Source organism: Pteropus vampyrus, unplaced genomic scaffold (genome assembly GCF_000151845.1).
Source record: "Pteropus vampyrus isolate Shadow unplaced genomic scaffold, Pvam_2.0 Scaffold70, whole genome shotgun sequence".
Classification (NCBI taxonomy): Eukaryota; Metazoa; Chordata; class Mammalia; order Chiroptera; family Pteropodidae; genus Pteropus; species Pteropus vampyrus.
The window spans coordinates 2,884,221-2,899,632 of NW_011888851.1; the positions used below are offsets into that span (position 1 = coordinate 2,884,221).

Genomic DNA, 15,412 nt, shown 5'->3' on the forward strand with positions numbered 1-15,412 from the left:
ATGTGGAAATCTTGTTATGAAATTTTTTGCACTTACTTGGCACAGCGTACCCAGTGAGTATGTCGGTACAAGGAATATAAGAAGCGCTGGCGATACATGTTCCATACTTTGATGGATTTGTCTTCGGAAGCTGTAGCCAGAAACTGTCCATCAGCTGAAAAGTCCACACTTCTAACTGGAGCTGTATGAGCTTTAAATTCAGAGGATTTCCCTCTCCTGGAAATGAACAGTTTAATATTTACAACATTTGATTTAATTACAATCAATAACTCATCAGTAAACAGACTTTGAAACATACAAAATAGTTTAACTCTTGTAAAACTAACAAAAGCATGAAAGGTTATATTGTACTGCATTCTTCATCAATACTGTTTCAAGATGGCTTTGTTAATTGCATTTGTTTTTGTTTTATTTGAAAGCTAGGGAAATAATATTTTGAGCAAATCTCTACCATGCATTTTAAGTTCCTGTTTTTTTTCTCTAGAAATAACAATATATAAAGAATCTGCAACCTAGAAAAGCTAAGACAGATTAAATGAATAGCTCCAAAGCAATGTTTTCGAACTGGTGTCACTGTACAGAATATCTCTAGGTGATTTGCCTTTTCAGTTTCCACTTGCATTTCCACCTACCAGTAATGAGAACTGAGACCCCTGCATTGTACCTAAGGCCTTACTCACTCCTAGACAAGCAAAACAAAGGATAATTGGCAATAACATAGTACTTCAGTTCTCAACACCTTGAAATTTCAGATGCATTTTTTTCCTTGACTAGAGTGGGGAAAGAGAATAGGAAGAACAGATAGAGAAAATAATATGTGGCACTGAAGGGGAAGCAGCAGGAAAAAAATTTAAGAGTTAAAGGCAGGCTAATGGATAATGCTGGAGTTAAAAGGTGACATTTGGGAAATACCACTTTGGGTCAGAGTTCCCAAGTGCCCAAGGCACTCTCACTTTGTACTACATCCAGACTTAGCAATTTTTTCCATTCAGAAAGTCCTATTTATACAGGTGATAACTTATGAGGAAAATTGCCATAACTGTTTGAAAAAGATCAGGCAACAGAATCTGCAGAAGCCTGGGAAGTTACACTCAATTCCTTCCTCTGCCTCTCCTCTCACATACAATAGGTCGCCCAACTATTGAGTGATGGTGATATCACTGTCTAAATATCTTTTGAATCTCTCTTCTTTCTATCCCAGTTAATGTTTGCATTAAGGTAGGTAAATATACATACCCTCAATATCCTTCACCTTGATTACTGCAAAAGCCTCTTAGCTGGTCTTCCTGCTCTAATCCTTCACCTCCCTCCAGTCACCTACATACTGTGCTTAATACGTTGCTAAAAGTAACTCCGAGCATGTAGATCCCAGTGTAAACATGTCACTGGCTGCCCTCCAAAAAAATGGTACAATACTCAAGCCTTTTGGTGAAGCATCCTGCCACCACACTGAACTTTGTACTCTGAGAACAATAATCCCAGTGCTTTAGACACACCTCTTGCTTTGTGTTTTCTGCTTTCTCGGCCTGAACTACCTCCCCTAGTACCAGACCTCCTGGACCAACCCAAACAGGCTTAATTGCTCTGTACCTGCTACATCTACTTTGTTTATTATATAGTACTTTTTTAAAAAATAGACATGTTTCTCTCCTATTAAGCAGTAAGTTTTTTGAGGTCAGGAATAGTGATTAATTCATCTCTGTAAGACCAGCATCTAGCACAATGTCAGGCATATAAAAAGAGCTCAATACACTTTGTTGAATTCCACTAGGAAGAGTGGAAGAGTCAATACATAAAGGTTCTTAGATCCCTCCTGACTTATCCTTCCAGTGGCCTACAGAAGGCAAAGGAGACTGTCATAAATCTCCATCACCTGATACATTTATATTACACCAGGAATAACTAAAAACCAATATTTGAAAAATATAGGAGGGAGCATTCAGGAACAAGTTCAGTGCAGTTTCAAGGAAAAGGTCTATGAGTAGAAGTCAGAGTACAGTTTGGCCTGAATTCAAGTATAAGGCTTAGAGAAAACAAAGAAGGCCTTGGTGTCTGCTCTGACCAGGAAGCCAGGAGACAGTATCATCAAAATCTGCCCTGATTGTTAGTTGTACACTACACGCTCCAGCGGGCTATCCTGCTTCCCTTCTAAAAGCGTCTCTGCTCAGCTGTAGGCTAGCCTAACCACTGAATCTGGTCTCAACAGGAAGCATATAAAAAACCAAGACAGCAGTGCCTTGTGTTTGATGTGCTGGTGCTTAACTGGTTTCTAGTTTCTCACTTTGCCGTAATGTAGGTGCTCTGCCTCCCACATACCTGTCCTTTCTGCCCAAATTCTCTTGACTCTCTACCATGACAAACTCCAGGCCAGACCTGCTTCCACATTTGCTCCTACTATTATTTCTTAGCCTTCCAGTCACCAGCTGGGGTGTTTGTCTGCACATATGGCTGCCTAATACTCCTCTCATCCCTGTATACACTTACCATCCTCCCCACAAGAGGTGGAATCTGCTGAGTTTTCCTCCCTTTGAATCTGGGCTGGTGTTGTGAATTACTTTGACTAACAGAATGTGGCAGAAGTGACTGTGCAAGTTTCTGGCCTAGCCCTTAAAAGGTCTAGCAACTTCTGCTTTTACTACCTTAGAACCCAACTGCCAAGCTGTAAAGAAGTCCCTATCCTGCTAGAAAGAGGGCAGATGGAGGACCAAGGAGCCCTAGCCAAGAGACAACACCAAAGCACTAAGAATAAAAGCAAGGTATTGCACCCACCAGCCCTTTTGCCAACTTAATGAAGCTGCATAAGTAGTAGGTAGACCAAATGGGACAGAAGAATTATACAGACAACCTACAAAATTGTGAGAAGTGATAGTTATTATATTAAGCTATTACGATTTGAAGATTTTTAAGCAGCAGTAGATAGCTGATACATCAGTTTCCTTCCTGTTGCCATGATCCACTATTGCCCTGGTCCCACTATGATAGACTTAGAAAGAGGAACTAGAGATATCTATACAAGTTTAATTGTTAGATTAGCCAGTACAGATTAATGATTCATTGTGCTTTTTAGCTCCTGTACCCTTGTATAGTTTGTTCACTGAGATTTCTTTGAATTAGTAATGGGTAACTGAGGCTGTGTTGTGTTGGTCCTAAATTCCCAAAATTAAGGATTTTAGAAAATGCTTTCCCTTTTGGACCCCAAACCAGTCTCTCACCCTTACAATTACCCTTTATGTTGCCATCCACAGTGTCATTATAACATGTCACTTCTCTTCAATAGCTTTTGCTACCATCAGGATAATATTCAGATTTCTTAGCATGGCATTTCCCTTGGGCAGTGGCAGGAAAAAAAAGTGCCCACTGTCAGAGAAACGTTCCATGAATTTTCATTTGGGAGTGCCTGAGCCTGTTCGATCACATAACACAAATCAAATCCTGCCACAATCGAGTCATGGAAAATGCTCAAATTCTTATTCTCCGAAGTATTTACTGGGGGAAATGATATGATGTATGAGATTTGTTCTAAAAATATTTCAGCAAAAACGGTGGGGGGCGGGTATGGGGGAACAGATGTAACAAGATTGACAGAATACAGGTAACTGTTGAATCTGAACAATGGGTGTGGGGTGAGGGAGTCTTTGTGTTATTCATTCTCTTTTCAAGTGTATTTGAAAATTTACATAATTAAGAGTTTAAAAACTTAAAAAAAATTAGCTCAATAATTGCTTAAAATTAATAGGTTATCAGCTAGGGGTTGGAAAGCTTCTTACAGACAGATTTGTTATAACAGGATAGGATAGTACAACAAATGCAATGATTTACAGTTTTGTCAGAAATTTTCTTTAACAAGAAAATTCTGGAGCCCAATTATGAATAATATGCATCAAAAAATACTGGCACAGGAGTTTTTAATAGAGACCCAAAAGGTCCTAAAGATCCTTGAATGAGCTTTAAGAGGTTAATAAACTATAAATTTTTTGGTTATACATGCTGATGTCCATTTTTCTGGGGAGACAATATAAGTACATCAAATTTACACAAGGGTTGATAACTATCACCAGCCCAAAAAACACTTAATACATATTAAGCATATTTCCATGGTTAGAAATAATTTTCAAAGAGAAGACATAATTATGAGTTAAAGATGAGGAAAAGTGCTTTGAAATAGTTTGACTCAATACCTCGTGTGTGACTAAGACTAAATGTAGTGCAGGTAACTGTGGAGTTTAGGCCTTCTCAAGAAATGCATCCAGAGCAGCCAGGCTCTAGTTTCGTTTCACATTTCTAAATCCAGAGCATATTAGGTGTTTCTTTGTTTCTCTTACTTATCAGGAATCCAGAGTCTAACGGTTCTGTCTCGTGAAGCAGATGCCAATAGGTTTCCAAGTGGAGAAAACTGCACGCTGGTGATAACATCCTTGTGACCCACATATCTGAAAGCTCTAGCTTGTGGCTTGAAATTCCATAGCATGAGAAATGTATCCCAAGAAGCAGTAGCTATCAAGAAAAAGAAGAAAACCACTGTTTATTAAAACTTAACATGTAGGCATATCTCGTTACAATGTGTAGCATATCCATATCAGGATAACAGAGGGGCTAGAGTTTGAAAGGCTGACCAGGTAGTAACAGCAAAAATATTTTAAAAGAAACCCAAAGCTATGTCATGAATATGCAAGCTTGGCTGTAACCACACACAGCAAGATTGCTGGCCTCTACATTCCCTTAGAGCTCAGTGACTATTTATTAGAAGGCAGCACAGTATAACAGAGTACACAGGACTAGGATTTAGTTCTGTCTCTAACTCTCAGGGTGGCTTGGGAAAGTTACTTAATCTCTGTGTCATGAAGACTAAATAGTTTTCCTGAAAGGATGGATGAGATGATATTTTTAAAATTGTTTTTGTGGAAATAATTTCACTTTTATAAAAAAGTTACATGACTAGTATAAAAATATTAACATACCCGTTACCAGATCTACCTGTTTTTAATATTTTGCTCCATTTGGTTTATAATTCACTCTTGCACTCGCTTGCGCGCTCTCTCTCTCTCTCTCTCTCTCTCTCTCTCTCTCTCTCTCTCTCTCCTTCTCCATAAACTTGCACACACACACAATTTTTTTCCTGAACCATTTCGGAGTAAGTAAATACATCATCATGGCACCTTGATTCCTAATACTTCAGTGTGAATAAAGATATTTTCTTAAGTACCCATAGCACAGTTATCAACTTCGAGAAATTTATTACTGATAATGCTTTAATCTAACAACTGTATTCCAATTTTGTCAATTGACCCAGTACTGTCTTTTATAGCTAGAGAAGATGATGTTAAAAGTCTCTTTCTGCTGTTAATTCACAACATTCTATGATTAATAAAAGAATTATGTGTGTCAGATATTAGCTTAAGGCTTTAAGAAAACAATGCAATCAATGGTGGAAATAAATGCCTTGGACAAAGAACGAACAAGTAAACAAATGAAAAGTAGTATAACTCTTTCCCCCGGACCGAATTTTGTATATGCATGTAGCCCCCAAAATACTCCTAATAATAAGAATCGGGTCAATGAGAAGCAGTAAGTCTAGATTATAGAATGCTTAGAAGAAATGAAACTTTATAAATTAGTATTACTGTTAGACAAGATATATAAAGTCACTGAAAACCTTCTAAGTTCTCAGCCACAGGTAAAATTTATTTGGGCTTACTTAGCCTATGCATTATTTTCATGTAAAATAGTTAAAGTGAGTTTATAAGTTTCAAACTGTAATATTGTATGCTATACCCTTTTTTAAAAAAAAGTATAAAAAGTTGATATTCCATCACAGCTCATCAAATTATTAAATATTTATGTCAGGGTCTGAATTATATGGGGCTAATGTAGACAAAATATTGAAAACAATGAATTATATGCATTATACTTAGGGCTTATTTGAGTTCTAATGTATTATGTTGCAAAGAAGATATAGAAAAGAAAATAGTACACAATTCCTTACCTCAAGGAATCACAATATTGTAGGGGAAAAAATTCATTAATAATATCATAAATGTTCAGGAAGTACTAGCCACAACAATTAGACAAGAAAAAAAAGGCATTCAAATTGGAAAGGAAGAAGTAAAACTGTCATTATTTGCAGATGACATGAAGAACCCTAAAGAGTCCACCAAAAATCTATTAGAAATGATAATGAATTCAGTAAAGCAGAATACAATATTAATATTCAGAAACTGATCACATTTTTATACACCAATAATGAACTATCAGAAAGAGAAACTAAGAAAACAATTCCATTTACAATTGCACCAAAAACAAAAAACAAAAACAAAACAAAACAAAACAAAAAACACCCTAGGAATAAAATTAACGAAGGTGGTAAAAGACCTGTACTAGGAAAATTATGAGACTGAAGAAAGAAATTGAAGAAGATACAAATAAATGGAAGTGTACACTGTGCTCATGAATAGGAAGAATTAATATCATTAAAATGACCATACTACCCAAAGCAATCTATAGATTCAATAAAATCCCTATCAAAGTACAAGTGGCATTTTTCATAAAACTAGAACAAATAATCCTAAAATTTATATGGAACCACAAAAGACTTTGAACAGCTACAGTAATCTTGAGAAAGAAAAACAAAGTTGGAGGTATCACGCTACCTGATATCAAACTATAGTAAAAAGCTATAGCAATCAAAATAGCATGATACTGGCATAAAAACATACATAGATCAACGGAACAGAACAGAAAGCTCAGAAATAAACCCACACTTGCACGATCAATTAATCTGTGACAAAGGAAGCAAAAATACACAATGGGGTAAAGATAGACTATTCAAGAAATGGTACTGGGAAAACTGAACAGATACATGCAAAATAATGAAATTAGACCACCTCCTTATTCCATATACAAGAATAAACTCAAAATGGATTAAAGACTTAAATGTAAGACCCAAAACTATAAAATTCCTAGAAGAAATCATAGGCAGTAAATTCTCTGACACTGCTCTTAGTAATATTTTTTTTCTGATATATCTCCTAGGGCAGGGGAAACAAAAGAGAAAAATAAATGAGACTACATCAAACTAAAAAGTTTTGCAAAGGAAATCACCAACAAAATGAATAGACAACCTACTGAATGGGAGAAGCTATTTGCCAATGATACATTTGATAATGAGTTAATATTCAAAATTTATAAAAACAACACCAAAAAAAATTACAATTAAAAAATGGGCAGAAGATCTGAATAGACATTTCTCCAAATATAGATGGCCAATAGACATATGAAAAAGTGTTCAATGTCACTAATCATCAGAGAAATGCAAATTAAATCCACAACGGGATATTACCTCACATCTGTCAGAATAGCCATCATCAATAAATCAACAAACAGCAAGTTTGTTGGTAAGGATATGGAGAAAAGAAAAACCCTTTTACACTGTTGATAGGATTGCAAATTGGTGTAGCCACTATGGAAAACAATATGAAGCTTCCTCAAAAAATTAAAAATAGAACTACCTTATGACCTAGCAATTTCACTTCTGGGTATTTATCTGAATAAATCTAAAACACTAATTTGAAAGATATATGCACCTTTTGTTCATTGCAGCATTATTTGCAATAGCCAAGATATGCAAACAACCTAAGTGTCTAGCAATAGATGAGTGCATAAAGGAGATGCGGTATATATATAAATGGAATATTACTCAGCCATAAAAAGGAGTGAAATCTTACCATTTGCAACAATGTGGATGGGGCTAGAGAATATTACAGTAAGTGTAATATGTCGAAAAAAAGCAAATACTATATATCTCACTTATATGTGGAATCTAAAGAACAAAATAAATGAACAAATGAAATATAAACAGACTCATAGATACAGAGAATAAACTGATGGTTGCCAAATGGGGGGTTGGGAACTGGGTGAAAAAAGTGAAGGGATTAAGAAGTACCAATTGGCAGTTATAAAATAGTCACAAGGATGTAAAATACAGCATAGGGAATATGGCCAATAATATTGTGATAACTATGTATGGTGCCAGGTAAGTAGTAGACTTATCAGGGGGATCACTTTGTAAATTATATAAATGTTTAACCACTATGGAGTATACTTGAAACTAAAATAAAATAATATTGAATGTCAATTATAATTTTAAAAATAACATTATACATGTTCAGAAGACTTTTATATTAATCATTCTTAATGTTATATGGGGTGAATAGTTGTCCTTTTTGAGGAAAGGACATTTGAGCAGACTTTTACTTGAGTGAAATGAGAAATGATCCAAGCTAAGATGTGAAGAAAGAGCACGCTAGGCAGAAGAATCCCATGTATAAGGGCCTAAGACAATAATGCACTTGGAAGACTGAGGAACAGTAAGGAGGCCACGGTGGAGGGAAGAAAAAGAGAATAGTGAGATGGAAGCCGAGAAGCAAGCAAGCAAGCAAGCAAGCAAGCAAACCGGAAAGCAAACGAGCAAGCAGGAAGCCAAGTAGCAAGCAAATAGTGAGATGGGAGCCGAGATGCCAGGCAAGGAGCCATGGTGACAGGTATATATTTATTCTAAGCGCTATGGGAAAACATTGAAAGATTTTGAGCACGGGGGGTGGGTCTCATGAACTGATTTAAGACAATTGCCTGGCAATGAGAAAAAGACAGTCTTTTCAAAAATTGATGTTGGATCAACTGGATATTCATAAAGAAAAAATGTATCTTGACTCCTACGTTTTATACTAAAAAATAATTCCATATGGATTGTAGGTCTAAATGTGATAGGAAAAACAATAAGCTTTTAGAAGAGAACATAGGATAATATCTTCATGGCCAGTAGGGTAGACAAAAATTACTTAAACAAGACACGAAAATTACTAAATTACTAAAATTACTAAAGGAAAATAATAATTTGTACTACACTAAATTAAAAAATTTTATTCATTGAAAGATACCACTAAGTGAAAAGGCAAGTCACAAAGCAGATGACGATATTTACAATACATACATTTAACATATAACAAAGAATATAAAAGAATCTTACAAATCAATTAGAAAAGGCAGGAAAGTAGGCAAAGGGCTTAAACAGGCACTTCAATAAGGAGGATATCCGAATGGCCAATAAACCGGAAAACCACAATGACACTCATCAGAATGGCTTTAATGAAAAGATAAATAATACCAAATCTTGGTGAGGATGTGAACAACCGGAACTCTCAAATAATGCTTGTGGCTATAATAATTTTGGAAAATGATTTTTGAAATATCTACTAAAGCTGAATATACACTTACCATTTGATTCAGCAATTCCAATCCTAGGTGTACACCTAACAGAAATTCATATGTATGTTTAGTAAAAGATGTACAATAATATTTGTGTTGGTACTACTCAAAATAGACGAAAACTAGAAACCCAACTATCCATCAAAGCACAACGGATACATAAACTATGGTATATTCATACTGTATGGCTACTGAGCAATTAAAGTTCATTTATATGAAGTTCAAGAAGCAGTTAAACTAATCAATGAAATAAGAAGTCAGCATAGAGATTATCTGAGTGGCAACAGTAGGAGGATAGTAGCTAGAAGGGAGCACAAAGGGGGCTTCTGGGGTTACTGGTAATATTATGTTTCTTGCTCTAGGTGTTGGTTAAATAGGCATGTCATATTGTGAAGATTTATCAAGTTGTCCAATTTTGGTACATATCTTATACTTCGATAAAACATTTAGAAAAAAATATCACTCTGGTTGTTGTGTACAGAATATATAGGGGGACAGAACTGAAGAAGGAAATCAATTAGGAGGCTACTGCAATAATCTAGTCAGGGGAAGGTGGTGATCTGGACTAGCTGGAGGCTGTAGAAAGAAGAAAAGCAGTCAAAATCAAGATACCTGGTAAAGGTGAAGCTTATAAGGCTTGCTAATGGGTTAGATGTGAGGGAGAGAAAAGAGAAGAAGCAGATGTGCCAGGCTTTTGGCCTGGGCACCCAGGTGAATTTCAGTGTCATTTAATGAGACTAGAAAGACTAGGAGAGGAGGTTGAGAGTGAGGCAGGATGGGGTGAGAATCAAGAGTTCCTTTTAGGATATAAAGTTCGAGGTGCCCATTTGACATACGAGTTGAAATTCCAAGCAGGGAGATGGATATACTCATCTGGAGCTCAGGAAGCGGTTTTGACTATACAGTGTGGTGGTTAAAAAGGCAAAATAGACTTCCTGACTAAAATCCAGGCTTACCGGCTGTGTGTCCTTGAGCAACTTATTCAACCTCTTTATGCCTGGGACACTTCATCTGCAAAATGAGGTATTCAAAGTATTAAGTGAAGAATACTAGTAATCCATGCCTGGCAATCATGCCTGAAACATAGAAAATACTCAAATATAGCTATTATTACTAGAGATTTTGTTTTTGTTACTGTTTGAAGCAGTGGGAATCTAGATAATACACTAAAGGCTGGCAACTGGATGGGATCACTTAGGAAGTGAGTACAGATAAAGAAGAGGGTGAAAGTACTCACCCTTGAGAGAATGAGGAGCAAAAGAAGGAGCCATAAATAAAGTAGGAGCGAGCAAGAAGATTGTAGTGTCCAGGAGTTAAGAAAGTATTCCAAGAGGGTAACGAGCTGTGTCAAATGCTTTGAGGAGATTTAGTAAGATCAGGCCTGAACAGGACCAGCTACATAATTTGTGGGGTCCCATGTAAAATGTAAATGTGGGGCACTGGTAGAAAAATTAAGAATTTGAAGACAGAAATCTCAGGGCATTAAACTAAGTGTGGGGATCTGTGCGACTACATAGGTTACATGCCCAAGAAGGCAGCCCTGGGCCGGAGGATCAAATGTAGACTTGGCAGTTGAAATGGTAGAATCAAAGTTGCAATGGTGTGAGTAGAGGAGAAAATGGGAGGGAAAGCGTAGAGAGTTAGTAAATACAATTGATTCACTAACTCACTGAAGGTTTACAGGGTCCCTAGTATTCAATATGATAAGGAGCAGAAAAAATGTTATTATAGTATCATGGTAAAGCAACAAATAATTAAGGGGGGTGGCTGGAGAGAGAAGAATATGAAGCTTAACTGAGAAGGTGACCCAGGGCTTAGGCCTTCACATACTTTGTCGGAAGAGGAAAAGGACACCTGGACCAGAGTGGACGCTCAAAACTTTAGAATTGGTAGCTACATACCCACATTAAAGCAACATTTGCTATTATCAGCATGAAGCCTACAAAAAAGAAGTGACTGAGAGAGCAAGACAAACAAAGGTTTAAAGGACTAGGACAGCCCGACCTTAGGGTAAGGTGGCATTTCAGAGGCCTACTAATTATTTCCTGAAATTTGCAAGAAAATATAGTGTGCCCTGGGTCACACACACACACAGAAAAAAATACAATCTATGAAAACCCCATGAATGTATTCTTATTAAAAACTGTGAAAACCAACACTGAGTTTTCCTTCTTACTCCCTTAACCTCATCCCACCAAACCTTAATACCATGATAATAAAAGGTATCTGATTATCAATGTCAGTGCCATATGGTGTCAACTTGGAATTTGCTTTCATTCATTTCTATTGAACCACACCCTGTATAAACATTAGCACACAGTTCAAAATGTCAAAGCTGTACCATTCATCAGCTGGCTGGTCTATTTTGAAACAAAATGTCAAAGGGAGGAAGTTAAGAGTAAAGGTTAACTGGTAACTCTACCCATTAAAAAAAAATTATATTCTACAACAATAATTCATTGTTTCAAGAAATCCTCCTTAGGATAAAAAAAAAAAAAAAAAACAAACCAAAAAAAAACAAAGTCCATGCTCGCCTAAGCCAGTGCTTTGTCTTTGGCAGTAACACAAGGAACACACTAATGGAGAACATGTTTGTTCTCCATAATGTCCAAAAGGCCAACAGTTATTTTGTCACCTTAAGCAGCAATAACTTTCTTTAGTCAACCCACGCTCTATCACTCGGTACTTCAACCAAAATCAACAACCATTACTTATAAGTCTGCTCTGTCAGGAATATTATTTTCTGGAAAGAAATAGTACTGCCTCCAGTTTTTACATTTGTTGTTAAATTATCTTTACAATTGGTAATACATGTACATATGATACAGAAGTTCAACATTACTAAAGATTATTTACCAAAATCTCCTTCCACCTATTGGCCATCTGATTCCTTTTCTACAGGTAACCAGTGTTAATTATTTTCTTGAGTAGCCTCCTATTGGCTTAAACAAATATATGCATCTATTAACATGTTTTTTTTATAAAAATGGTAGCATGCTACTCCCATCATTATGCATGTTGACTCTCCATCCTCCTCTCACCTAGTCCACTTAGTATAATATATTGAAGATCATGCTTTATTAGTACATAGAGCTGCCCTTATTCTCTCTGCCCCATTTTTGATAAATTTTTATTTTGACAATTTCAAACTTATAGTACAATTACAATGTAGTATAAGAAATTTATGTTATTACCCGTTACCCCAACAAATTTAATAATAAAAAAAGAAATGTCCTTATATTCTCTACTTTTGATTTTGCTCTTGTTGACATTTTGTCCATTTGTTTTATCATTCTCTCTCTACATATATACTTTTATATTGCATAAAACCTTAACCATTTGAAATGTTAGAATCATAACATTTCTACCACCAAATACTTCAATATGTATTTCCTAAGAACAAGGACATTCACTGACATAAACCATAGTACAATTAACAAAGTCAGGAAATTAAATACTATTTAATATATTCTTATCCACAGTCCATATATGGATTTTGCCAATTATAGCTATTGTTCCCAGTCCATGATGTAATCCAGGATATGCACTGCATTAATTGCCATGTATATTTAGTCTCCGGTGAACTAGAAAGACTTCCTAGGTCATTCTTTGTCTTTATTGGCTTTGATATTCTTGAAGATTGCAAGCCTGTTATTTTCGTGTTAGATTCAGAACATATCTTTTTTGATAATAAAAGTTATGTTGTGCTCTTATCAGTGCATCATATTAAGATGCTTGTGATGTCTGTTTATCCCAATGCTGGTGAGATTCACTTTGATCACTTGGTTTATGTGGATTTTACCTTGTGAAGTTATTATCTTTCCTCTTTGTAATCAATAAGAAGTTTGTGGGGAGACATTTCAAGACTACATAAGAAGCCTCTTCCTCAAAAAACTATCACACACTAATTTTAGCATCCTTTAGTGATATTCCAACCCATAATTTATAAATTAATTAGCAATTACATGAATTGAATTATTTAATAAACTAATATTTAATTTGTTAATCTATTATTGTAAGATAGAATTTTCCCTCTTTCTCCATTTACTTATTAATTTACTTATTTATCAGTGTGGACTCAGATTATTTTACTCAATGGGTTATAATCCATAGTTATCATTATTTAGACTTATTTTTTTCCAGATTTGGCTCGTATGAGCCCCTTAAAGCTGGCCTCTGGGACTTTCTGATATGTGGCCATCATTCTTTGAGTACTTCCTTACTTCTAGAATTAGAAAATGTTCCAAGATGTACTTCCCCTGCCCCAGACCTGGAATTGGCTTTTTTCCCTCAGGAAGCTCTGATTCCTACTAGCGGAGAGTGGCATTTAGAAACCAAGATCTGGGGACTATGTTTGCTCATTGCTATCAGTATGTTTGTCAGCAAATAGAGCTAAGAAATAAGATATAATGAGAAATTTCAGTGAGCAGAACTAAGAAATTAGATGTAGGAAGGCTATATCTATCTATATGTAAAGATATTAAAAACCATGAGTTCATACTGATAACTCCAATTTCAGTCTAACACAGAATATATTCTAGTGCCCTCCCTTTCATATTTATAACTCTTTCCCCACAGTAAAAACCCTGGCTCCAATTATGCACAGTATGTTTTTGTTCAAGCCTAAAATACACAAATAACAGGGTGATAATCACTAACCCACATCTCTGCAAAAACAATCCTATTAACCAGAGTTCAGAATTCAGTTTCATCCTTTTTAGTCATGTCAGAAGTGGTTTTATTCTTTGTTAAAGTGAATCTACTTCAGTTTTGAACTTAGACTTAGGGCCTACACTCTATTTCAGGTGTGGTCCTGATTCCTAAGACCTGGCCTCCCTGATGTCTCAATTACATGAATGAGGTATTCAGTGAGATTTCCCCACTTTGTCCAAGCTAGAAATGTAGGGACATCCAGCCCTCCATGGTCATTGAGATCACCATTCCGCTTCCAGTCCAGCAGGAAGCAGTCTCTGCTAGATCTCACAAATTCTCAACTAGGGTGATGCATGACCCTCAGCCAAAACTATAACCATCCACCACGGACTTCTGTGGCTGTTTACGCTTAGTAACAACTTCTCAGGAATTCTGCCATGCAAATTTCAGACCTGGCACAGCCAGAACTATGACCTCTGCTGCCTCAGTGTAGGTAGGCTGTCACTCTGCTTCGGCTCTGCCTCTCTGATGTGCAGCAGGAGTGCCCCCGGCAAGACAGCTAAGGTGATGTGTTTCCCTTCTTGAAATAATAAGTTTTGCACTTTCTGTTGCTGACTGCCTGAAATCAGTTGCCACACATATTTTGTCTCGTTTTACAGTTGTTTTCCGCTGGAGGGCAAGTTTAGTTATCAATTACTCTGTCATGACTGTAGGCAGTTCTGCCTTACTCTTTTTAATAGCTTCATGGTATGCTACGGTATAGCTATACCTTAGTTTATTTAACCAGTCTCCCCTATTTAGGTTGTTTACAGTCTTTTACTTTTACAAATGATGCTGTAATATACATATGTCCTCTGACATGTGCAATACATCATTGTGATAAATTCCCAAAAGAATTATTGATGGGTCAAAGAGTATATATTTTAGAATTTACTAAAAATGTCTGTGTTCACAATATTGTATCTTTCACAACTTTATAAATTTAGATTATATCCCCTCTCAAGCTTTTTCACATTCAGGAGAGTCCTAATAATTCAATCACCTTCCTATAGAAATTCTTGAATTTTTCAATTACTTCAGAAGACCCTCTCTATATTTTCTACTCTCATTATGTCCTACTTCAAAATCCACCTATCAAATTAAACTCAGCTTTCTAGTTTGAGAGCATCATGATTTTGTACTTTCTGTTGCATTTCCAGGTTCATGCTGGTCTTTGGGGCACAAAAGAAGCACTGTACCGCCTTCTTCAGAAAAAATAAACAATGAAATCTTCTAAGAAAATCTATGAGAAGGAGTCCTTTATAATTGTTTTTTTTTTTAAGCCTACAGCCCTAGTCTTCCTAGGTGGTCTCCCATCCAAGTACTAACCAGGCCCAACCCTGCTTAGCTTCTGAAATCAGATGAGATCAGGCGTGTTGAGGGTGGCATGGCCGTAGACTATAAATATTTTTAAGAAAAGAAAAATAAAATGCAATCCCCAGGCATACACATCTATAAA

At 36.1% G+C, this 15,412-nt stretch overlaps 1 protein-coding gene and 1 pseudogene across 2 annotated transcripts in view; both read right to left on the minus strand.

The window, feature by feature from the left end:
• Positions 1-15,412, minus strand: part of POC1B (POC1 centriolar protein B) — a 96,154-nt gene that overhangs the window by 67,432 nt on the left and 13,310 nt on the right. The window contains exons 1-3 of one of the 2 annotated variants that reach the window (XM_023531551.1): positions 10,218-10,235; positions 4,323-4,494; positions 37-216 (exon numbers count right to left, since the gene is read on the minus strand). In XM_023531551.1, the coding sequence (XP_023387319.1) occupies positions 37-216; positions 4,323-4,468 (326 nt within the window). In that variant the 5' untranslated portion in view covers positions 4,469-4,494; positions 10,218-10,235. Of the gene's footprint in view, positions 1-36; positions 217-4,322; positions 4,495-10,217; positions 10,236-15,412 lie in introns of those variants that run through there. The other variant, XM_011361758.2, reaches the window with a different exon arrangement.
• LOC111740936 lies at positions 15,235-15,352 on the minus strand (annotated as a pseudogene).